This window comes from Triturus cristatus, chromosome 1_2 (genome assembly GCF_964204655.1).
Source record: "Triturus cristatus chromosome 1_2, aTriCri1.1, whole genome shotgun sequence".
Lineage (NCBI taxonomy): Eukaryota > Metazoa > Chordata > Amphibia > Caudata > Salamandridae > Triturus > Triturus cristatus.
The window spans coordinates 838,250,384-838,275,781 of NC_140580.1; the positions used below are offsets into that span (position 1 = coordinate 838,250,384).

General features: G+C 47.5%; 1 protein-coding gene across 2 annotated transcripts in view; it reads right to left on the reverse strand.

The window, feature by feature from the left end:
• The window catches only part of HP1BP3 (heterochromatin protein 1 binding protein 3), a 784,108-nt gene that overhangs the window by 654,242 nt on the left and 104,468 nt on the right, over positions 1-25,398 (reverse strand). For both annotated transcript variants that reach the window (XM_085608963.1, XM_085608964.1), the window contains one exon: positions 13,652-13,764. In XM_085608963.1, coding sequence (XP_085465089.1) covers positions 13,652-13,745 — 94 coding nt within the window. In that variant the 5' untranslated portion in view covers positions 13,746-13,764. The remainder of the gene's footprint in view (positions 1-13,651; positions 13,765-25,398) is intronic.

Below are 25,398 nucleotides of genomic sequence, written 5' to 3' on the forward strand. Positions count from 1 at the left end.
CGAACAGACCTTCAGGACGTAGAGCATCAGCTACCACTGCCATGCATTTTGTGAATACTTGAGGTGCAGATTTTAGTCCGAACTGTAGGACTCTGTATTGATAATGCTTGGAGCCTACCATGCAGTGCAGGAACTTCTGGTGCCGTGGAGCAATTGGAACATGGAAGTAAGCATCCTGGAGGTCTATTGAGCACATTCAATCACCTTTCTGAAGATGTGGATATATTTGATGGCGAACCAGCATACAAAACCTTTCTTTTTGGATGACTTTGTTGAGGGAACGAAGAATCAGAATAGGTCTGAAACTCGCTTTTTGACCCTTCTTTTGTACCAGAAAGTATCTGGAGTACACTCCTTTTCCTCATTGTGATGGAGGAACCTCTTCTATGGCCAATTTCTGTAAGAGAGTGGATACCTCTTGAAGCAACAACGGCAGTTGGTAAACTTTGGTCTTTACTGGGGAAGTGCACTTTAGAGGAGACCAAAAACATAGTGCATATCCATTTTGCAGTATATTCAGCACCCACTGATCGTTTGTAATGCTGCACCACTCTTCTACATGGCAGGCGATACTTCCTCCCACCAGAGTGGGTAACTGCGATATAGGAAGTGAATGTTCATTGTTTGCCAGTGTTCTGGGCCATGGAAGGGGGCTATGGGGGCGCACCTCTACCCAGGAAAGGAAGACGTCCCTGATAGTGAGACTTTCACTGGTGGTATTGCCTCTGGGACCATTGACGGGCTTGAACCCTACGATGGAACGCTATACGATCATAAGGCCTGCATCAACGTCTGAATTCCTTCCTTTTTTCTAAACACACAGCCTTAAGAGTGTCCAGTTCCGATTTCATCCTGGCCATCTCTTCATCTGTGTGAGAAACAAAAAGGGAAGTTCCAGTAAATGGAAGGTTCAAGATACGCTTTTGGGCTTCCGGCTTCAAGGCTGTAAGCCATAACCAGGAGGATCTTCTTGCGCATATGCCTTGAGAGTACGAGTGTGCAGCTGCAGATGCTCTATCAGCTGCCACACTGATCATCTGATTCGCAACAAGGGTTTCCTCCTAGAGAATCTCCCCAAAATCTTGGTGGTCCTCGGGCAGTTTTCCTTTGAAACGCTCTAGCGAATCACACAAAACCCCATCATAACGACCCAACTGGGCTGCAGCACAAGACACTTTCAAAGATGCAGCTGCAGAGCCGCAAGCTTTCCTCCCCGAAAAATCCTGAGCCCTACTCTTCTTGTCCAGAGGGACCAGAAGCAAGTCCTCCGTTCTTCGTGGGTTCTGCTTGCCAAGGCTTGGCGAGTCCTAGTTCGACTTCGACACCGCCGACAGCAAGAGCCTTCGTGGGACAGCTTGCCTTCTGGTCCTGGTCGTCCTCGACGTCTCCTGGTACCCGTGGCTGCAGCGACAAGCTTCACCCTTCACCTGCAATCTTCACGACATCGCCTGGTTCCTTCCTGGTTCCACGTGGTCACTGGCTAGTGACCTTGACTCTGTCCCTTCTGCTTGCAGGTATCCTCTCTTCTTGATCCCAGCCTTGAGATCCACCTGACACTCTTCACTGACTGCCAGCAACTTTCCTTCAGGCATCCATAGAAGTCCACGACGAAACCCGACACAAGTTCACACCTATGCACCCGCAGCCTGTGGGCTAGGTAACTTGGGTACTTCGGTGCTCACAAGGGTAGTGACTACCCTAGGGTCTAGTTTCCGAGTCTCGACTCTCTAGCTGCTTCAGAAGTGTCCTTAAACTGTTAATTTCTAACTGCTAGTAATTCTATCGACTTTTACGCATTACGCGTGAGTGTTTCCACTCTGCACCTGAATCCCGTGGGTCTCCCACTTCCTAACTGTTGCTAGTGTAGTGTAGCCCCAGCGCTTCCCTAGGCCTAGGCCTATCCTATTTCCGTGACAGTGGTCCTTATACCACTTCTTTAGTATATGGTTTGCTTGGCCCCTAGGGCCAAACTGTATTACTTACCTGTGTGACTTAATGTATGTTTGAATAAGACTGTTGTACTTGCCTCTAATCTCATAAAGAGTGCTGAGGGTTGACTAGAATAAATACACTTTATTTTATATATATATCTGTTGTGGTGTCCTTTCATTTGGTATTCAAGGGATTATATATGGTATCACAGCTGGCTTCACATGCCATTCAGAGTTTAGCCTAAGACTGCTCTTGTCCATGCTACCACTAGGATAGCTGGTCTATGAGGTTGACTTTACAACCAATCACCATAAGGGTTGTTTGGACTGATATAGGGTGTACACTAGAACTAGTGACATCATACACCAGGCCAACTTCTCACAGTCAGTTATATATACATACACATATATATATATATATATATATATACACACACACACACACACATTTTTATACATATATATATATCAACCCAAACCAGCTCCGTTCGTAGGACCCCTGGCGCGTCTTTATCCGGTGCAGTGCTGTGGCCGAGCCATGCCGTATTGTATCATCCAAAGGATTCACTTCGCAGTAAATCAGTTAGCACGCACTCACAGTCTGTTAAATTATCCCAAGTTCTTTATTTTCCTTTAGTAGGTCTCCAGTCTCAAAATCAACCAACGCGTTTCGCCATCCACCGATGGCTTGGTCACGGTTAGCATTGTACATTACATTTACCCAATAAGAACATTTGTTGTTAGTCATGTGGGTGTTGATGTCACACCTTCCTCCAAACATGGAATTCTGGTATATGTAGTTTTTCACCATACATTATTAACAAGGTATTTGCAACTACAACCAATAGTCGTGCGAGTTTTTCGTTTTTATGGTAACCCATCCTATTTTAGTCTGATCCACCATTACGGTTAAGTTTGTTTTATATATATATGTATATATATATATATTATATGTGAATTGTCCAGTGCGTGTTTTTGTTAATCCGTGTTTTGTGGCATATGTGTAAGTCACTTGTTCCATTGGTTGTGCATAGGTGCCATTGGTATTAGTCACTTGGAGTTAATTCACATCAAATTTTAAGGTCCCTTGCCACTTATTATCTTTTATTTGTAACAGAGAACCGGTTCTCAATGGGTTTCACAGTGAACCCATTATTTTGTGACTGACGTTTCACTGATTATATGTAAGGTCACCAACTCATGTTAGTGTGATACCCTCTAGTGGGTTAATCCTCCCAAAATTGATTTAAAGAAATTTGATTTATATATATACCAGAATTCCATGTTTGGAGGAAGGTGTGACATCAACACCCACATGACTAACAACAAATGTTCTTATTGGGTAAATGTAATGTACAATGCTAACTGTGACCAAGCCATCGGTGGATGGCGAAACGCGTTGGTTGATTTTGAGACTGGAGACCTACTAAAGGAAAATAAAGAACTTGGGATAATTTAACAGACTGGGAGTGCGTGCTAACTGATTTACATACATATATATATATATATATCATTGCATGATAAAAATATTTATTCTGAAACATACATCATAAGTACACTCTATAGAGGAGGAGGGAAGAAACAGAGGCTCACCTTATGTAAAATGATAACGTAGCACTGCTTGTCCCACGGCTGTGTCCGCATTGTCTGCAGCTTCAAGACAGTAATGCTTGGTTAAGGTGTGTCTGCTAGACCATGTAGCAGCTCTACAAATTTGATGAAGAGGCACTCCCGCAAAAAGTGCGGTCGAAGAGGAGACTGCTCTGGTAGAGTGTGCCTTGACCGTTCTTTGAAGTGTCTTCCCTGCTTGTTGATGACAGAAAGAAATAGTACTAGATATCCATCTAGCGATAGTCTGTTTGGTTACTGGATGTTCTTTATGCATCATGCCATTAGCAACAAATAGCTGATCAGTCTTTCGAACCCTGGCTCTCTTTTGTAGATAACATTTTAAACACCTTTTGACATCTAAGGAGTGTAAAGCCTTTTCGGCTGGTGACTGAGGATTATGGAAAAAAAGTCTTTAAAATGACCGCCTCATTTAATTGGAAATCAGAAGGCACCTTTGGGATAAAAGCTGGGTTAGTGCGGAGCACCACTGCGTCCATGGTGAATTGAAGAAAAGGTGGTTTGATAGTAAAAGCCTGTATATCGCTGACGCGCCGAGCCGAAGTGAGGGCCAAAAGCAATGAAGTCTTCCCAGAGATAAATTTACGATAAGCCCTATGAATGGATTCAAATGGGGACTTCATAAGTTGAGCTAGCACAACGTTTAAATGCCAAGACGGAGGAGGGTTTCGTATTGGCGGCAACATCCGAAATAAACCCTTGAAGAATTGTTGAATTATTCTAGAAGAATAAAGAGAATTGGAACCATCTTGTCAAAACCTGGAAATTGCTCCCAGAAAAACTTTAAGGGTAGCATGAGATAACCCAGATTTTGCTAATTGCAAGAAAAAAGGCGAGAGTTGCTCCGGCGACGAATGAATCGGATGAACATTTGAAGCCTCACACCAAATGCAAAATCATTTCCACCTAAGTTTGTAGGTCTTGATAGTGGAAGGTGCCCTGGCATTAGCAAGGACCTCCCTGCAGGCTGAGAAATCCCTAGGTTGGCAAACTCCTAGTGTTCAGGCGCCAGGCCGCCAATTTCAGAGGTGCCGGATCCGGATGGCAGACTTGCCCCATATCTGTTGAGAGAAGATCCGGAATCGGATCACCCTCCGGCAGGAGTAGTTCTGAAAACCAAATCTGGCGAGGCCACCTGGGGGCTATGAGAAGAATGCAACATGGCTCCCTCCGCATCTTCCGAAGCACCCTTGGGACTGGAGCAGAGCTTTCCAAACTGTGTCCCGACACAGTACTGTGTCGCCTGCAAATGGTGGGTGTGTCGCGGGATGACACCGGTATTAAGGGGCACTTAGCACATAACTGCTGCTAATTAAGAGGCATTCCTTTGAAAGATTTGTTCTCACTATGCCTCATCCATTGCATAACGTCTCCCAGTAAATGGTCTTTTAAAGACCTGCGAAGTACTCGGGCGTGGCTGTGTGTGTGCCCGGGAAGCTGGGGTGAGGTGACAGAGGGACGGAGACAGAGAGAGGGAGGGAGGGAGACAGAGAGAGGGAGGGAGGGAGACAGAGAGAGGGAGGGAGGGAGACAGAGGGAGGGAGGGAGGGAGACGGAGGGAGACAGAGGGAGGGCGGGAGGGTGGGAGGGAGACAGAGGGAGGGAGGGAGGGAGACAGACAGACCGACCGAGACGGAGACAGACCGAGACGGAGACAGGCCGAGACGGAGACAGGCCGAGACGAAGACAGGCCGAGACGGAGACAGGCAGAGACAGGCCGAGACGGAGACAGGCCGAGACGGAGACAGGCAGAGACGGAGAGAGAGAGAGAGAAGTGTGTATGCCGGGTCTGGTGGCTCAATGGACGAAGGAATCCGCTGCAGGGGCCCGTGTTCAACCTCATGGTCTCAAATTGGCTTGAAAATGTACCTTTTTTTTTTTTTTTTTTTAAACACGGGGGAAGACACCCCCCACCCCCCGAACCTCCCTTAAGTTGTTTGGGCGCGCTAGCTACGCTCGCACGCTTCACTCGCTCGCTACACTGCCTTACTGTCTCCCAAAATGATGCATCTCCAAAAAGTGTGTCACAAACATGAAATGTTTGGAAAGCTGTGGACTAGAGGAATCGGCGGAAAAGCGTAAGCATACATTTTTGGCCAATTCATCAAAAAGGCATTCCCGCACAATTGGGCCGTCCACACCACTAAAAGATGCTGTCCAGCGTTGGCTGATGAAGTTCCCACTCGTGGTTGGACGAGATTGACCTGCTCAGGAAATCCGCCAGAGCGTTGGATACTCCCGGAACATGAACTGCTCATAAAGTCATTTGATGTCGAATCACCCAGTTCCAGATCTGCTGTGCTTGTAGAGACAGGAAAGTGGACCTTGTGCCCCCTTGTTTGTTCACATAATGCATGCTTGTAGTGTTGTTCGCCCGGATCAATACTGTGAGAAGTTGGCCTGATGTATGATGTCACTAGTTATAGTGTACACCTTATATCAGTCCAAATACCCTTATGGTGATTGGTTGTAAAGTCAACCTTATAGACCAGCTATCCTAGTGGTAGCATGGACAAGAGCAGTCTTAGGCTAAACTCTGAATGGCATGTGAAGCCAGCTGTGATACCATATATAATCCCTTGAATACCAAATGAAAGGACACCACAACAGATATATATATATAAAATAAAGTGTATTTATTCTAAGCAAACCCTCAGCACTCTTTATGAGATTAGAGGTAAGTACAACACAGTCTTATTAATGCATACAGTAAGTCACACAGGTAAGTAATACAGTTAGGCCCTAGGGGCCACGCAAACCATATACTAAATAAGTGGTATAAGAACCACTGTCACGGAAATAGAATAGGCCTAGGCCTAGGGAATCGCTGGGGCTACACTACACTAGCGTTAGTTAGGAAGTGGGAGGCCCACGGGATTCGTGTGCAGAGTGGAAACACTCACGCGTAAAAGTCAATAGCAATATTACAGTTTAGAAAACGGTAGATTTAGGACACTTCCGGAGTAGCTAGGAAGTTGAGACTTGAAAACTAGACACTAGGATAGTCACTATCCTGATGAGCACCGGAGTACCCAAGTTACCTAGCCCACAGGCTGCGGGTGCATAGGGGTGAAGATGCGTCGTTTTCGTCGTCGACTCCTATGGATGCCTGAAGAAAGATGCTGACAGGCAGTCAGGGGAGAGTGTCCGGTGGATCCCAAGGCTGGGATCTAGAAGAGAAGAAACCTGCAAGCAGAAGGGACAGAGTCAAGGTCACTAGCCAGTGACCACGTGGAACCAGGAAGGAACCAGGCGATGTCATGAAGAGTTGCAGGTGAAGGTGAAGCTTGTCGCTGCAGCCAGGAGGACCAGGAAGCGTCGAGGACGACCAGGACCAGGAGGCGAGCTGTCCCACGAAGGCTCTTGCTGTCGGCGGCGTCGAAGTTGGACTAGGACTCACCAAGCCTTGGCAAGCGGAACCCACGAAGAACAAAGGACTTGCTTCTGGTGCAGACCAGGAAGGTCTGGGGTGCTTCTTCTTTGCAGAGAAGCGGGAGCCAGTCTGGAGGAGCCAAACCAGCGCAGAAGATTTCAGGGAGCGTCGTCACAAAGGCCACTAGCCAGCGGGCAAGCAACCGGACAGACGCGGCAAGCAGGAAAATGCTGAAGGGCCCCACGCAGGACTCGTGGAGTGTGGGGGGCTGGTCTTCGGTGCAGATGGTGCTTGGGGTTGGGGCTTCTCAATCCCCGGTGCACAACTTCGAGGGTACCTCAGAAGCTGCGCTGTAAGTTACTAGCCACTTTTCCCAGGTAGCCGGTCCCACGTCGCTCGTCGCCTCCACGGATCTCAGCTCTGCTGCAGATGTGGATGAGGGTCGGAGAAGTCTGGAAGTCAAGGCTCTGGTCGGGCTCTGCAGTCGGTTCCTCGTAGAACGGTCGCAAAGCAAAGGGTAGTCTCTTGATGGTGCCTGTTTGCACAGGGTAGCCACTCCTTGGCTACAAGGGAGATTCTTCAGTCTTCTTCTTTCGTCGAATGTCGAAGGTCCAGAGTTTCTGTTCAGTTTTGCAGGTTCAGGATAATCTAAAGTCTTGAGGCCCAACTCCCACTCTTATACTAATCTGGGGGGCTGGGATACCTGCTAGGTCACGCCTTATGGGTGGGACCTGGGAGGGGGTGGTTACACCCACTTCCCTTTGTCCAGTTTCGCGCCAGAGCTGGGGCTGGAGTGCCCCAGCGCCGGTTTGAACTGGACTATGCAAGGAACACCTTGTGTGCCCCAGGCATGTCTCATTCCTTTCAGCCCACCCTGCCCCAATACACTAAAGGCTGTCTGGAGAGGTGCTAGCACCTCCCCAAGCAGGAAACCTATTGTCCAGGCCTCCCTGGCTGGGATCACTCCCAGCTGCAGGAGGTCAGACTTGTGTCGTGGCAGCAGCATCCATTTTGTGATGCTGAGGCTTTGGTCAGAGGCTAACAGTTGAAGTATGATTTTAACATGTCTCTCCCTCTAGAAGGGGGGAATAATATTCTCATGTCCAGAAATGGCATGGGGGTATTATTCCCTAGTGTTAGACACCTTACACGACATGTTTTGATAAAGCCAAACCATAGTTACCATAACCGTCTAAGATTATAAGGCACTTTAAGAGTATATGGTAGGCTATATCATAGAACAGCTACAAGGACTTGGTTCCGAAAGCTGCAGACAGGCTCAGCTCATGCTAGAGCACCATCTCACATGTTACCAAGCACTCTGCCTCCAGGATTGTTAAGGCCTGCCGTAGGAGTGACTGATAGGTACACATGTGTCTATATATAAGGGTAGATATAGGCATACTATATCTAAGCAAGGGGTGATTACACGACCTTGCCCCAGCTGAGTGATCAGCCAGTTGTGTCTGATTGGAAGGCCAGACCAGGGGTGGCATAATACATGCTGCAGCCCCTGGGAGGCCTAGGGTACACCTATGCCCTGGGTACCTAGGGTACACTGTACAGGGTCCAATAAGGTGATCCTTACCAATTGGGAATGTACCTAGGGTACATGGAGTCCATTTTAAAGAGAGAGCAGACAGCCTGAGACCCTGAATGGCAGGATCTCAGGCCAACTAAGTCGAAAAACCAGCTAGACACTAGGCAAAAAGTTGGGGGTAACCATAGTCAGATATCCACCTTCCTACAAACACTGAAGCACCTCAAAGGAGGGTGCGAAAAAACTTTGACGCCAGGAATATTGCTAGTAATTCCAGAAGGTTTATGTGCCACGTCCTTTGCAGAGCAGTCCATTTGCCCTTGACTGTGAGACCTTGAAGATGTGCCCCCCAACGGAACGGAAATTTTGCCCAGGCCTACTGGTAAGGCCGAAGGGGAGCACGGCAAAATGAAAATGCTCTTGGCCTACCGTGAACCGCAGGTACCGCCGGTAAGCCGGCAGAAGAGGGAGATGTGTGACAAAGTGCCATCTTTCTTGCATGGTATGCCCCCTCTTTTTGCTGAATTGCTGAATGTACTTTGACTGAGTGGGCCCTGGGCTCCTGCCAATCAGGTGCTCCGGGCCTATGTTCCTTGCCTAAACCAAAACCTCCAACCCCCTGGTAAATGGTACGCTAGGTACCCAGGGCCTTGTGACTAGGGAAGGCCTTTAAGGGCTGCAGCACTCATTGTGCCACCCTTAGAGGCCCTGTACCATAACACACACACACACACACACACACACACACACACCCCCTGCAGGCTGGGTCTGGATACAGGACAAAACAGAGTCGACATGGCACACATCCCTGTGTGCCAAGCCCACAACCTACACTGACCTGGCATACATCAGCCACCCCTATAGCTGGGTGCCCTATGCCAGTGGTATGGGCACAGGAGCATGAGCCCTGTGCCCCTACAGTACCCAGGTCCATTCCTGGGCCCTGTAAGTGCAGTGCTGCCAATTAAGAGTACATGGTGCTGGGAGCTTGTCAAACACGAACTCCACAGCACCATAATGGCAACACTGAAGACTGAGAAGTTTGGTATCAAACTTCTCAGCACATTAAACCCACACTGATGCCAGTGTGGGAGTTAATGTACCAAGCACCCCAGAGGGCATCTTAGAGAGGCCCCCTGAAACCTAACCTACAATCCACGTCTGGTCTGAGAGGATGCCTAGGCTGCCACACAGCAGACATGTTGCTGGACCCCTGGGTAGGAGAGCCCCTGCTCTACTGGGCCTGCAACAATGCACATCCTGGGCGATGTGCTAGATCTCCTCCCCCAGGATGGGCAGGGGGAAGCTTCAAAGGCATGCCGCCTCTGTGAGCTTCCCCAGGCCACTTGCAACCCCCACTCCGGCGGGAAGCTTAGCCAAAAAACCCAAATAAGAACAGGGGATGTGCCAGCCTGCCAACCCCACCCCTCAGGTGGGGAGGCGAGGTGAAGCACATCTCCGGCCGCTCGCCATCTTGAAGATGGGAGGCCCTACCCAATCAGGACTAGGCTACTGCCCCCCTCCCACAGGAGAGTGGCAAAATAGGGGGTGTGCCCACCCCAGGAACCCATTGGTCCCTGCCCTTTACCTACCTGTAACACCCCTAAATCTAGTATTTAGGGACACCCTGAACCTTCCTTCCCAAGATTCCAGATTCCGAAATACAAAGAAGAGCAAGAAGAAAGAAGACCTGCCCTGCAGCTGCTAAGAAGAGGAAGACACCAACTGCTTTGTCCCCAGTCCTACCGGCCTGTCGACCTTCGAACCTGCTCCTGCTCCAACCCGGCATCTCTTGTGGCCAGCAACCTCACAAAACCCGGAGGATCTGGCTACCTTTTGGCTCTAAGCACCTGGGACTCCCATTAGTAGAGGCTCTACTCAAAATCAGCTTCTAATCCCTGGCATCAGCCCGGAACCACGAACCCTACACACACTGCACCCGCCAAGCCTGGCCTGTGCCGGAGTGCACAAAGACCACGAGGACGACCCCACTGCGACTGTGACCCCCGAGTCCGGCACCCAAGGACTTCCCTCGACGCTCCTGACGACGCCTGCAGCCTCAGAACCAGGTACCCCCCCCAACCGCGATCAACAGAGGGTAAGATTTCCCGACACCAAAAGGCACCCCGGCGCCCTGCGGCCCCCTTTGCCCAATTCCTGGGTACCTACCTATCCTCCAACTACCCAACTTACCTCTCGAAGTGGTGGTGTCACCTGAAGAATCTTCGTCCCGAGCTTGCAGTCTTTTTCTAAACCGGAGCTTTCCCACTGAAATCAATTGAGAGCCAAATGCTCAAAAGCACCCTGCACCCAGCCGCCCGAGTGTCCATGGCAGTGTAACCTTTGCACCTATCTACTTCCCCATTTGCCCTGAGCAAGTGACCAGGAGCCCAGCTCCCACAGCCGCGTGGCCTGCTAGTCAGCAGCCACCAACCAAGGCCCCCCTGCCTCCCATAGGATAACATTGGGCCAAACTCACTCTGCACCCGGCTGCCCCTGTGTACCTACCTGACCCTGGAAGACCCCAGAGTCTGTGCCCAGAACCTTAACTTTGACAGTCGAGTACTTACCTGAAAGCCAATAACTCAATTTTGTGGACTTTTTAAAACTTAAAATATTCACCAAAAATCAGCCGCGTAACGAAAACGAAATACTCACCTGTTATCAGGGGAGCTCCCAGTGCTGGATCTTGGTGCCAGCACTGTCCCTGAAAAATATTCACAACCGTACTTACCAGTAACCCAATTTTCTTCCATAGGAAATCATTGACTGTTTTTCTGTGAAATTTCTTGTGTGTCAATTTTTGCAAACTTCAAGTATTCTTTAAAAATCGTACAAACTGTGGAAACGTAATTACTTACCTGTTTTAGATAGAGGTCCCAGTACTGAATCTAGGTGCCCAGTACTGGATTACAAAAGTAACGAGAACATACTATACCCGCAACTTGAATTTTCTTCCATAGGGAATCATAGACTGTTTTCTATGAAATATTTTTTAAGTGTCAACTTTTAAAATGGCAAAATATTGTCTAAAAATCATAACAGTAACTTAGTCGACTTTTATCACTTGTTCCTAAGAACTGACTCAGGACTGAATCTAGGATCCAGTCCTGGAATTACAAAAGTAATCCTGAAAATAATCTATTGCAAATAACTTGAAACTTCCATTGAACTCAATGCATTATTGTGTTTAAAATTGTGTTGCCTATTGCAACAACGTGTAACTTTCTACAAAAGCCAATTGCATATTGCAAAAGTATTTATTTAAAATATCTCATTCTGAGAAAGTATATTTTGATACCTATTGTTGGTTCTAAAATAAAACAAGCATACATTTTTTTATATATAAACCATTGGCCTAGAGTTCAGTTATTGAGTGTGTGAGACCATTTGCTGGCTGAGTGTGTGCAACAAATGCTTTACACTGTCCTCTGATACTGCCTTACTGCTCGACCAAGCTACCACTTTAGAGAGTAAGGTTATATCTAACTTTAGCCTCTGCCAAACCTCTGGGGACTGTGGACTCTGTACACCCTGTACCTATTTGGGAACAGTATATACAGAGCCACCTTCTCACAATATGAAAATATGTGTCCTGCAAGTCCAACGCTACCATCCAGTCTCCAGGCTCAAGGGCAGCTAAGACCTGAGCCAGAGTCAACATCTTGAACTTCTCCTTCCGGAGGAAGCGGTTGACGTTCCGGAAGTTCAAAATGGGGCGCAGGCCCACTTTCTCCTTCTTGGGGACCAGAAAGTAGCGGGAATAACAACCACATTCTACTTCTGGCCCAGGAAAGCGCTCGATGGCCCCCTTGGCCAAGAGGGCAGTGACTTCCTGCTGGAGAAGCATACAGAGTTACATAAAAATGAGTTAGTTATGACGTCTTTCTGAGGGATCTAGATTTCCTCTTCCAGCACAATCATTCTTGAGGCAATTATATTTTCAATTTTTCCCTTCCTTTGTATTGCCCAATCGCTGTGGCAGAGCAAATTCAGAAAGTGCACAAGTCTTCCGCTATGCATCATAGTCTTATGTGCACATAAAGAAGCAGAGTATTCACCAATTGTGATGGAGGAGAGATTTCTCATCTCTACAACGGAAACGGACTTAAAACATCAACACCAAAATTCTTAGATGTGGTGTTACACCACATGCCTCCACTCATCTCCTTTGGTGGACAGCAGAGTCTTGCCATCAATTAACCTCAGGATGGCAGGTCAAATTATAAACCATCACTCGGCAATGGTATCACTCAGCTGTATCAGTGCTTTAAGTCAACCGGGATGGGGATGGAAAGACTCACACCAGCGACTCACTCTTCACATGATCACAACAACAGGTGTGACCTTGACCGTCCAGTCAATCACCTCCTACCAGCACCACATCTACCTGAGCATAGTCATCTACCTTGTTTCACCTTGCATGGCGCCTCTTTCTGGAGCAGGGGAGGTGTAGGCCTCTTTTACAGTGTCGATCTATGAAAAACCCCTACTGGAGTTGTACAGGCTGTCGCCAGACCAGACCCCACTAAACTTTCCTAACAGCAGTCCTCTGAAACAGGCCAGACACTCTGGTAAAGTTTCCTCATCACCCGCCAGCCACAAAGGCAAACAGCAGCAGCGAAAGCCAGCAAAACAAGCCTTCTAGGGAGCAAGGACAGATGTAATTATCTTGGCACACCAGCACTTCAGAGGTGCAGCCGACTTTTCTTGTTTCTTCCCTCAGCTGTCACTCTCCCCTTCTTGCCGATGGCAGGCAATAGCGTTGCCCAGGATATACACTGCTGCCCCAATCATTGCCAGCAAGGGCAAAATGGTGCCGAACTGATGGTGCTGGCATGGTAGCCTAGATGGCATCCGCCATGGTACGCTGCAAACCACTCCTTGTGGATGCTGAAGTGTTTAACAATGTATTTTATTCCCCACTTTAAAAAAAAGTTCATAAAGTGCGGTAAAGTGAAGAAAAGGTTTTGTACAATTACATTTTAAAATTTTAGTTTCTCCACTATCCAGTCTGATGGCCAAACATTATTCTCAACGTATATGTGTAATAGGATGCTGGACTGCACTGGTTTTCAGCTTGAAATCTAGCTTAATATTGCATGTTATTTTATTAAACATTTAAAAAAAATAACTCAAGTTCACACTATGACACACAATATGCATCTTAATCCATACCTTTTTTCTCCTCTTCAGGTTCAACTTCTGGTTCAGCTGGGCGGTTTTTAGGGGCAGTCTCCTTCTTGGAGTTTACAGCTCTACGGATTGGCATGGTTTCTGGTCTCTAGAATCTACAAAAGATCATCAACATGGATTGCATGTAAATTTGTTGAATTTTATAACAGAGCGCAAATGCATGTAATGTCACTGTGCACTGTGAAATAAATCCATCAATCCCCATTTCGCTGAAAAGAAGAATAGCTTTACATTCTTGTCACAGGGGAAATTAATTGTAAAAACACTTTAAAGCTTGATCTCAATTATTGTGCACCAGTGAAGCCCTTGTAGAGGCTTCACCCGGACAACCATCAGTTACCATACCTCAAACAAGCATTTGCAATGCAGTAGGTCTCACATTTGCAAGAGTTTGAGCTGTTGGCATTGTAAATGACAATGCCTTTTATTTACGTGTTGGTTTTTAAAACATAAATAAAAGGCATTGCCATTTACAATGCCAATAGCTTAAACACTCGCAAATGCTAGACCTTTTGCATTGCAAATGCTTGTTTGTTTTACTTTCAACCATGCTGCACAGCAACCACACAGCTGTACAACATGGCTTAAAAACATAAAAACCCAAATGGTAGAGCTATTTTGCTTTGTCAATTTTTTTTGCCATGTTGTATAACCGCGTGGCTGCTGTACAACGTGGTTGAAAGTTTTTTAAAAGGCACTACAAAGCACTCAGCATTGACCTCGTCATGTCACTTTTGTTTTACTTTTCGCTGCGCTGCTGTTCAACATGGCTAAAAATATGACAAAGCCAAAAGATCTTGCATTAGCGAGGTCTATTGGCTTTGCCAATGCTTTTTTCTTGCTTGCATCAAAGAACATAATACCATTACAAAGCCAGTGCACATAAGAATATCAAAGATGTTCAGAGAAGCAGGATTACCATGCCGCTGTGTCTTCGAGAATTGGAGAACTGCGACAAAGACCTGGAGCTTTCTTACCGATATTGGCAGGCATGCCCTTTTTTTAGTGCACATTTCACCGCGTATATCCTCGCAATATTTTTGAGGGAATGGACAGTGGGTTTTTTTGTGTTTACTTAAGGATTATTGTTGCAGTTCATGACACTCGTGCAACCTTTATCTAATTCTGAATTTATTTTCAGGTTAGTTGCTATGATTTACAACATACTTTGAGGTGGATTGGATTTTTAGGGGTAATCCCCATGTTTGGGTTTACCTTAATGGACTTGTGCTAGGAGGCCCTGTTTACTCACTGTTGTAAAATCGCATGAAGACACATCGTATTTATTTTATTTTCTCAGCATGCAGTAATATCATCACATTCGGTCCATTTTACCATGTGAAAATGAGCAGTAAAATAGCAATCCCACAACTCGAAGTAGGGCCTTTGAGCAAGCAGGTTCTCAAAGTGATGACGCTAAACGTGGGATTTTTTTCACATTCGGAGAAGCATAAAGTGACACAGGTCGGAGGCGGGCGGATTCGGCATGAAGCTCTTAGAAAACCGCAAATGTTGACTGGTTATTGCTCACCTTGCTTTCAATGCGAAACTGCTGATGTGATTACGTAGTATTGTGAGCAAGATCGAAAAATGCAAACGGCATTGTAAGAAGATCTTTCCTAAAAACAAAAGGCTGCAAGGTAAACAAGCAGGAAGTGGGATAATGGAGGGGGGTAGGGGAGAGAGGCACGCAGGCTGGCAAATGGTGTTAACTGAGAACATCAAAGCGGCTGCGAAATTGATCACGCAGGCGGACAAATAGTGCGCGCGCCCGGCGCACATGCACTGTGGCTGGAGACCTGACAAGGCACTAGTTTGCACTTCCAAGACCTGGTTACTAAAGCTCTCGCGCTGGCTCAGGCGAGACCCAAAAAAAAAAGGGGGGGGGGGGGGGTGTGCCAGAGGGAAGGGTGTGGCAGAGGAACCATGTCTTTGACTGGGTAAGAACACCATTGATTTAACAGGGGCTACTATTCTTTGTCAAAATTCTTTTTATTGAGCATCAAAAGCCAAGAATCATACTGACATCATGGGTACAGTAGGGCGCGCAGGCCCCAGAGTTACAAAACAGCTAGGTGGGTCTCTGTTTCATACAGCCCTAGGATCATACAACTCCCCATAGTCAAAGTTGAAGATGTTAAGTTTTGAAATAACAAAACCCCCCAGGAAGGTCTTCAGTCCCGGTGGTGATGGTGGTGGATAACTCTAACTTAAATACTGTTAAGTTAGAGTGCTGACGCAGGGCAGAGTAGACAAACCAATGTGCACTTGATTCAAATATCTGAGGTGTACTCCGCCACATGGCAGCCTTGCGTGGTTTAGACTTGAAAGAGGAGCATAGCCCTTACTGAAGGGGGACATACTGCAGAGGGCAAACCTTGGGATAAGTATGTAACTAGGAGAGGCCCCACTTATGTTCGAAAGCCTTGTAATTGTCTCTAAAGATGTCTGCCAGACGTTCCATGGAGAGAATCCTCCATAAGCGGGAATGCCACATTGATTTTGCAGGAGTATCTTTCTTTTTCCATGCAGCCGCTATGGTGAGTTTTGCCGCCCCCAGGCAAGTCCACATGATCGTCTTATTGGCTTTTGTTTGGTACCCAAGGGCCGGATTTCTAACACCCAGCAGAACCCCCTCTATGCTAGTTGGAATAGGGTAGCCCAGCATGTCTTTGAGATGGGAAAGGATTTCTTCCCAGAAAGGTCGAATACCTGGACAGTCCCCCCAAATGTGGCGAAACTCCCCCTGGAGGTCACATTCCCGCCAGCAGAGATCTGAGGTATCAGGGAAGATTCGTCGCAGTTTAGTAGGATATAGATACCAGTCAAGTAGCATCTTGTAATGGGCTACCCTTAATGCCATCGATTTGTTGTGATCAATGATGTTGCCCCAAAGGTGTTTCCATTCCTCCTTGGTGACGTCCCTACCCAAGACCTGCTCCCAAAAGGACATGTGGTACAAAAGGGGATGGTGATGGACGGAGCATCAGAACCAATCAAACACTCACACCCAGTCAACAGATCTGGGTTTGATCCATCACCGTTCTTTAGCCCACTCTGCCACCCCAGTTCAGACATGGCAATATGCAAATCAGTCTGACCCTGTGCCTCATGGGAACAGTCCAGCCCGAACTGCCAAGCCATGCCTTCCCTGGACCGGAAACAAGCTTCCTAGGACCGGTTTCTGGCATTTCAGCTGTCTTCAGCCAGGCTTGCTTGAATCCAGTGGCAAAGTGAGCAAGGGACTCAACGTCTGAGCATACCCTGTCAACTTATGGCGAACAAAGCAGTACAAAAGGGGGTGGTGATGGACGGAGCATCAGAACCAATCAAACACACACACCTAGTCAACGGATCTGGGTTTGATCCATCACCGTTCTTTAGCCCACTCTGCCACCCAAGGACATGTAGCGCGCTCGGGGATTATGCAAGGTAGTTAATAGCATATCATAAAGTGAGGAGATGACGCCTCTCGAAGTGCCTGCCTTATGTATGACCAGCCGCTCCAGGGCAGTGAGCTCTCTAGTAGCCGCTTCTCTAACGTGGGGAGCGTAACCCAGTGTTTAAGCTGGAGGTAGTGAAAGTGTTCACTGTGGGGAATCAGAAATTCTCTCTTGCAGGTTTCAAGTGTTAGGATATCATAGTTATGGAACAGATCGGAAAGTTTCCGACATCCTTCCTCCCTCCAGCAGTCGAAGGGACCCTCGCATAAGGCCGGTGGGAAAGCCGGGTTGAAATGAATTGGGGTATATGGGGAGGGAAATGAGGTCCAGCCCTCCCTCCCAGTGACTGTCAGGGTGGTGCGTGTGGGGGTGCTAATATAGGAATTTGCGGATCTGTCCCTCTTTGGCTTCCATAAGACATCACAAATAGATCGTCCCATTACCGAGCGATCCATATGTAACCAATGTTTATCGGACTCGTTCACATTCCATTCTTTCACCACTCTCAGCTGAGTGGCCTGGTAATATAATGCAAAGTCCGGTAGGGCTAGTCCCCCTTTGCTTCGTGGCCGACGCAGCACGCAAAAAGGAAGGCGAGGCCCCCCCCCCCTTCCCCCGCCAGATGAAGTTGGTAATTAAGGAGCGCAAGTGCGGCATTAATCCCCGATCAAGAGCAATAGGTAGGGCCTGAAATAAATATAACATTTTTGGCAGGACCGACATTTTAACAGCTTTGATTCATCCTAGCCAGGAGATGTATAGGGGGGACCATCTCTTAAGATTTTGTTGTGTTTGCACCACCAGAGCTGGGTAATTAGCCTTATAGAGATCCCCGATACTGGCCATAAGTGGACCCCAGATAGAGAAGCGAGTGTTTGGCCAATTGAAGTGACGTCTGACTCCTCAATCTAGTCGCCTCAGCATCGGGAAGTGTGAGGTTAAGTATAGATGATTTGGACAAGTTCACCTTAAAGCCGGCCACCTGTTCAAAATGTTTAAACTCTACCTGAATCGCCAGGAGCGAGGAGACTGGATCCGTGAGAGTGAGCAAGATGTCATCAGCAAAGAGAGATGCCTTGTGCTCTATACCGTTGTTACGGATGCCCCGAATCCCGTCATTAGTCCGGAATTTTGCCGCCAGGGGTTCAATACTGAGCGCAAATAGTAGGGGGGAGAGAGGACTTCCCTGCCGGATGCCCCTGCTTAGAGCAAAGGGGAGTGAAGGATAGCCATTGACTAACCCGCGAATTTGGGAGGTGGTACTTGGCCTTGACCATGTTAAGGAAGGCGTCCCCAAAGCCAAACTTCCGCATAATTAAAAAGAGGAATGACCAGTCCACCCCGTCGAAGGCCTTTTCCGCGTCGAGGCACACTAGGATGGCTGGAATCTTCAATTTAGACGCCTTCTCGATCAAATGAAGGGTGCGCCTGATATGATCGTGTGTTTGTCTTCCTTTTATAAACCCAGACTGGTCTGGGTGAATCAGGTTTTCTAATCTAGCTGCTAAAATCGCGGAGTAAAGCTTTGCATCAAGATTGAGATGGGCTATGGGCCTATACGAGAGAGACAGCCATCCGGATGTGTGCATTACGTTGCCGGGCTAAAGAGGTGGCAGGCACCCTGGGGCCTACCGCTGGCGAGCCACGCTCAGCACTGCCCAGCCTGGAGCACGGCGCCCAGCAAAAGTTGCGGGTAGAACCAGGAGGCATGCAGAGGGAAACATGACGGGTCGTTGAGGACATGCTGCATGGCCGCCATCTTATATGAATCAGGCACAGTGAGGAACTGCTGGATCGGCAACGGCCTGCATCCCCTTTGATATTAACCCTGAAAGGAGCACTTGTTAACCCATTTGGCGCACCCTCTTGCATCCCAAATAGGATTGCTGCGCCTGGCCCTGCTGATGCTCACTGTAGTCGCTCCAGCGCCTGCCATACATTCCCACTGCACAAAAGCTGTCCTTTTTTAATCCGGTTGCCTCGGGGTGGTCTACTTGCTCAGCCAAACGTACTAGTCGCTGGAGGAGAACCTTCTGGCCCAGCTACCCCTCCGGCTACTCTGGAACCGCCTGCACTGGCTCCTCATTCCACGCCTGCAGGGCGGAATGGGCCGCAAGGATCTTAAACAAAGATTGCTAACATTTGAAAAGCCTGCGGAGAAAACACAAGTGCTAGACATTAACATGGCGGAGGGAGCCCAGGACACGGCCCCTACAAACTATCAGACCGCAACCCAATCTTCCCTCTTGGCAGAATTAAGAGCTGGATTCAGAGCACTGGACGGCAGGTTCGACAAGCTTGAAAAGCGACTGGATACCTTGGGGGCCAAAATCGACGTCAATGAGCGTCGACTGGATACAGCAGAGGGGATGGTGTCCGACCTTGAAGACAGAGCTGCACAATCTACTAAACGCCTGGAACGCATAAAGACTTAGAATCGCGCAGTAGTCGTAACAATCTGCGCATTCTCGGGGTACCCGAATCCATGAACACTGGCCGCATGGACATCTTCACAGAAACATTGCTCACCGACCTCTTTGGGAAAGATGCTATCACTCCGGTATTTGTTGTAGAGCGTGCTCACTGCTCCCTGGGCCCGCATCCCAATACTGGCTGCCCGCCCAGACCCATTATTGCTAGAATAATTAACTTCCGCGACATGGACACTGCTCTCCATCTAGCACGGGAACGAGGTGAGACCATCTGGCAGGGCTCCACAGTAGTACTGTATCCAGACTTCACTGCGTTGGTGCAAGAAGAACGGCGTAAGTAGAGCGGTGTAAAGGCCACCCTGCGGAACTTAGGCCTTAGATATGGTTTGTTATATCCAGCTCACTTACGAGTCGATGTCAATGGCCGTTCCCGCATCTTTGATTCCCCTACTGAGATGCAGGAATTTTGCAGGTCCTACAAGAACAGTAACAGCCAGCAGAAAGAGACTGGGCCTGGTCCATCCCCCCACATAGTGGCTCGGTGGCAAGTGTGGATGTCTTCTCCATGGAATAGCTCTTTCAATTCGTTCTGGGGTGTAGCTCCTCTAGGTTCGATCTCTTCATAGATTCTTAGACAGAATACGTATCATTGAACATTACTTTACATTGCTGGTAGCTGTCGGGGCGTTGCCTCTCCCCAAGAGTGTTTCTAATACTATTGGTTTTCTTGATATTCATGCATCATTTACTGTACATTTTCATTTACAACTTGGATGTTTACTGGGTGCATTTGGTTATGGTATGAAGGGGTTGGTTCCTGAAGCCTGCGGGCGTGAGGTTGGGTGGGGGTAGGGGAATATTCACAGGTTTGTTTCTTTGGCTATATAGTTTGCAGAATGCTTGTTGCTATGTTGAATGTGTTTCTCCACTACTGACATACTGTTTTTCTCAGATAAACTGTTGGAATGACATTCATAGTGAACCGGAGAACATTCTCCGATTCACTATGAACTAGATGACCTCGAATTCACTTACGGTAAATCCTGATAAGTCAGAGGTGCTTGCTCTTACTACAGGGGCCTCGCCTTGGTCCAGTCTATTTTGGCCCCAAGAGCTTGGCACCACCCCGACACCGGCACCAGCCGTGAAGACCTTGGGTATTAAACTGGACACCAAGTCAACCCTAAACAGTCAGCTGTCTGCCATAGTGGGGAGCTGCATCCGGCAACCCCGGAAGCTCGGGATCCTGTTGTCATTTTCCACCATGCGTACCGTCGTGACGGCACTAATCTTGTCACACCTGGACTACGGCAACGCAGTTTACACAGGGCTTCCTGATAAAATTCTGGGGAAACTTCAGGTGGTACTAAATGATGCAGCAAGGGTGATTTTTAAATTGCCAGGAAGAGCACATGCCACCCCCCCCCCGCAACTGCAGCTACACTGGCTCCCTATCAAGTAGAGGGTCAGGTTCAAGGGCCTGTGCATTGAACATAAAGCACAGTATGGCGAGGCGCCCAACTACATCAAAGACCGTTTGAAGTCATATGTGCCCGGACGTTGTCTCCGGTCATCTGAGTCTTGCTTGCTGTCCTGCCCACGCTTTAATAGAGCTACCTTGGGGGGGGGGGCGTGCCTTCTCAGTGGGGATTCCCCAGACCTGGAACAAGCTACCTGATAGCTTGCGTAGGGAAGCCACCCTACGCCCGTTTAGAAGGAAACTCAAGACCATTTTGTTCAGTGAGGCGTTTGGATAATTCAATCCTATTGTGTGCTGAGCTTAGCTGGAACAAGGGATCCCTGACTTCTTGATCTAAGTTGCTAGTGCTTAGAGACCTTTGGTGATGTGGCGCTCTATAAATATAATCTAACATAACAGTCACTTGACTTATATGACCGATCTTGCCTGTCCTTTATTACCTGGAATGATAGGGGCCTCAACAACAACAAAAAAGGGAAGTATGTACTTCTATAACTACTAAGGCATTACAATGATGTGGCGTTTTTACAGGAAACCCACCTCCCGAAGACCACTGACACTCACTTTGCAGCTAGCTGGGGTCCACACCCCTATTTTACAAATTACAGCTCACATGCCCGGGGCACAACGATACTGATCCACAAGCGGCTCCCCTTTCACTTGCACAAGGCCCATTGTGAGGAAGGCTGCCACATCATAGTAACGGGAAAACTGATGGGCCACAACATCACACTGGTATGCCTATATGTCCCTAACACTGACAGCCCTGAATATTTCACGTGCTCCATTCTTTGGCGCTCCGCATGGGCTCTGACCTTATATTAATGGGCGATTACAACCTATTGCTTCACCCCACATTAGATAGATCTTCCGCCTCCCCTGACACTAACCACGTGCACAACGAGCCCTCATAGAAATGTGTGACTGACTGAACCAGTTTGACATTTGGACACTATGCAATCCTACATCAAATGCTTACGCACATTACTCGGCACAACACGATATATGGACCAGGTTGGACTACTGGCTCTGCTCTCCAGGCTTAGTCACATGGTACAAGACCTCCAAGACACTCCCTAGAACATATTCAGATCACTTCCCGGTGGTGCTACAGGTCAGCGTCCCTAGGCCGGAAGGGCACGAGCGACAGTGGCGATTTCCGGGCAGGGCCTTGAATGATGACCTGTTTTTCACTGAGATCAGAGAGGCAGTAGTTGAATATTTCGACTTAAACACGGGATCGGTAGATACCTGGGCAGTACTTTGGGAGGCCTTTAAGGCTCTCATTAGGGGTGTTAGCATTGCCAAGCATGCAGTGGTATTGAAAGATCTCAGGGTGACAATAACCGCCTTGAACTGCAATTGGATGCCATAGACCGAGAGCTACTCCACTCCCCACACCCTGATGGCGCCAGGCGACAACTAGCACTGCTCACTGAATTCCGCAAATTCTATATAAGGGTACTAAAACCCCGTACAACACTCTTAAAGCTGTACTAAAAGAAACCTTCCAGAGCCCCGGGAACCCATGGAACCAAAAAATACACAAGGCTGTAAGATCCCAACAAATTGAAAAAACAGCACTAAAATTGGATTCATAGCTACCAGGGATACCCCAACCGTACCTCCCAGACAGCCTAAACCAATCAGCCCATAGGAATATCATGTTTATGCGCTTCCTAGGCCTGTAAACCACTGACCTCAATCAATGGGCCCCCCGCAGACAGGAGGGGGCCTGCAGACTATGCAACTATAAGAACGAATCATGGCTCCACCTCTTGTGCTACTGCTCTTACCTCATCCCTTTGCGATGTAACTTGCTATGGAGTTTGTTGTCCTTTACATAGAGTTCAATGTCTATGTCAAGAAAAGTAATGAGAAGACGCTGGGATCTCTCTAAACATCATATTGGGAGTATTCTGCGTCCTCTTTTCCACCCACTATTTCTGACACCGCAGTGATTTTCCACAGCGGTTTATTGTTTGTGTATTTCGCACAAGTTGCTGTCACCCAATGCATCTGTTGGCTGGGCATTGCGGATTAAAGAACAAAATCGCAGATTACTTTTTTTATTGTGTTTTGTATACTGCTTTATTAAGGAAAGTTTATAATTGAGCAGAGCGTGTGCAGAGGATCTTTTTAATTTTGTCTGACCCTAGTGTCTAATTTGGAGGGCTCAGGGTGTTTCCCCTCGCCTCTGGCACCACCAGAATTGCTCATCACCTTAAACTGACGAAAACTCTACAGGTGCCAGTTTCTCCCAGAGAAGAACACCCCCACACTATATCACTGAGTTGCTCTACAACATAGCTTAAACACATTGACAAAGCCAATAGCTCTGGCTAAACACTTATAAGATCCCAAAGGCGTCTATGGCTATGTTAATGCTTGTTTATCTTTATCATCGTTTGTCCACAGGGTTTTGGGCTGCCGCTAAAGCCTATGCTGCTTAACTACTCTCCGCACTAGTCTATTTTCCATCAAATTTTCCATGTTTTATGGTGCTGCTCAGGGGTAGCTGTGAGTGCGACGGGGGGTGGATTTTGGGGTTTGTTCTTTTTGTTTTTTTTGTTAATACTTTAAATGTATTGCTCTTAAATTGTCCTATTTTGCCTTGGAAATTGTCAAATTCACTTCAATGTCCATTTTATATGCACGAGTTGCAGGGTTACAGTGCTCTGCGATATATTTGTTATTTGGCAAATAAAATTTGTTCTTAAAAAAAAAAAAGCTCACTTTGTTCATCTATGCAAGAATCCATTTTGTAAAAGCTAGTTGCCTGCCGTTGGCCGAGCAATTCACTGACATACCAGGGCAGCCTGGCCAACACACAGAAGAAACTGCAGGCTAGCACGCTCTTTGGGCCCCCGACCGATAACCCCTTCCGCACACGGACAAGGGAATCCGGTCTACACCAGGAACGCACAATCGAAAGGGCCAGATTCTGGGAAGCCCTAGCAGAGAGCATGGGAAACCCAGAGTCAGATTCAGGCGAATAGTCGTCTGCGGTACAATCCCGACAGGGGAGGCCACTAAGACCAGGACCAGACCCGAAGAGGGACGCAGAGCAGAGGCAACCAGCTGGATAAAATAACAAGTCACGAGAACAGCTGCGGGTCATAGGGAAGGATAACAGCAAAAGGGGCGGGAATCCTCACCCTAATAGAGACGCAGTGCCCCGCACACAACTGAACACTAAGTGACCTGTAGCTGGAGAGCGGGGGTGAGTTATTTGGGGATTTTTTCTTGGAACAGTTTAATGATATGCTGCTGTGACGACTATTAAGGTGTGTATGTAAATGTCAAATACTTGCTAGCAGACAATAGAAACAATGTCCATGAAAGTTTATGTTTAACCTGTAAAGGAAATAAATCTGTATACAAAAAAAACAAGCTACAAAAAAAACAAGCATTGGCATAACCAATAGGTCTCGCCTTTGGGAACTTACAAGCGTTTAGCCATGCAACAGTTGATGTTGTTGCACCAAGGATATTGTACTGGATAACCAAACACTTATAAGATCCCAAAGGCGAGACCTATTGGCTATGCCAATGCTTGTTATGATAATTGGCTGTGCTGCAGTGAGCACCTTCTGCTGCCCCCCCCCCCCCCCCAAAGACAATCTGCCTCTTTTCGACACTGCAGCTCTGAAAAGGTGTTAGGTTTGTGTTTCTTTACAGGGGCCACACAGCTGAGAGCTCCAATCTAGGCTATGAGAAACTGGCGGTCTAAACACATCACCATAACATGCAAGTACTCAGTTGTCAACGAGACACAAGAAAATTCATTTAAAATTTGGCTGTGGTTATGTTTATTGGGGAAATCAGAGGAATGTCCTCTTTATCCCTAAAAACCTCATGGCTCGGAAGTTTAAGAGAAAATTAAATGACCAATTACACGTTTTTGTCGGCAAATATAGTCCTTATGTCCGCCCACTATACAATGCACAGTATGCTTTGTGTTAGGTTTACTAATCCCAGCTGCATCTATCACCTGGGTACCTTGTTATGTATATTACCCTGGTTATAAAGGTTACTCTACTCCATTTCCATAGTGTGGGTAGGTACCCCCTTGACCACAAAAGAGGTAAATGTTGCATACAGTGCTATTGGAAATGCTCGCATTTCATAAATACATACAATTTATCCTGGATGTCTAAATTCATATAATAACACCGAATTCATGTTTGAGGAAGAAGGATGTTCCTTTTAGTTTCCTTTTTTGTTCATTCCACTCACTGTTTCATGATGTACAGCTGATGTGTTTTGCCCCTAATGGCACACAGGACTGGGGATTTTTCAAGGTGTGGATCACGATAATTTTGGTTTGGAGGTTGGTTTTATTTGGTCCTAATGCCAGCGAAAGGAGGAAAT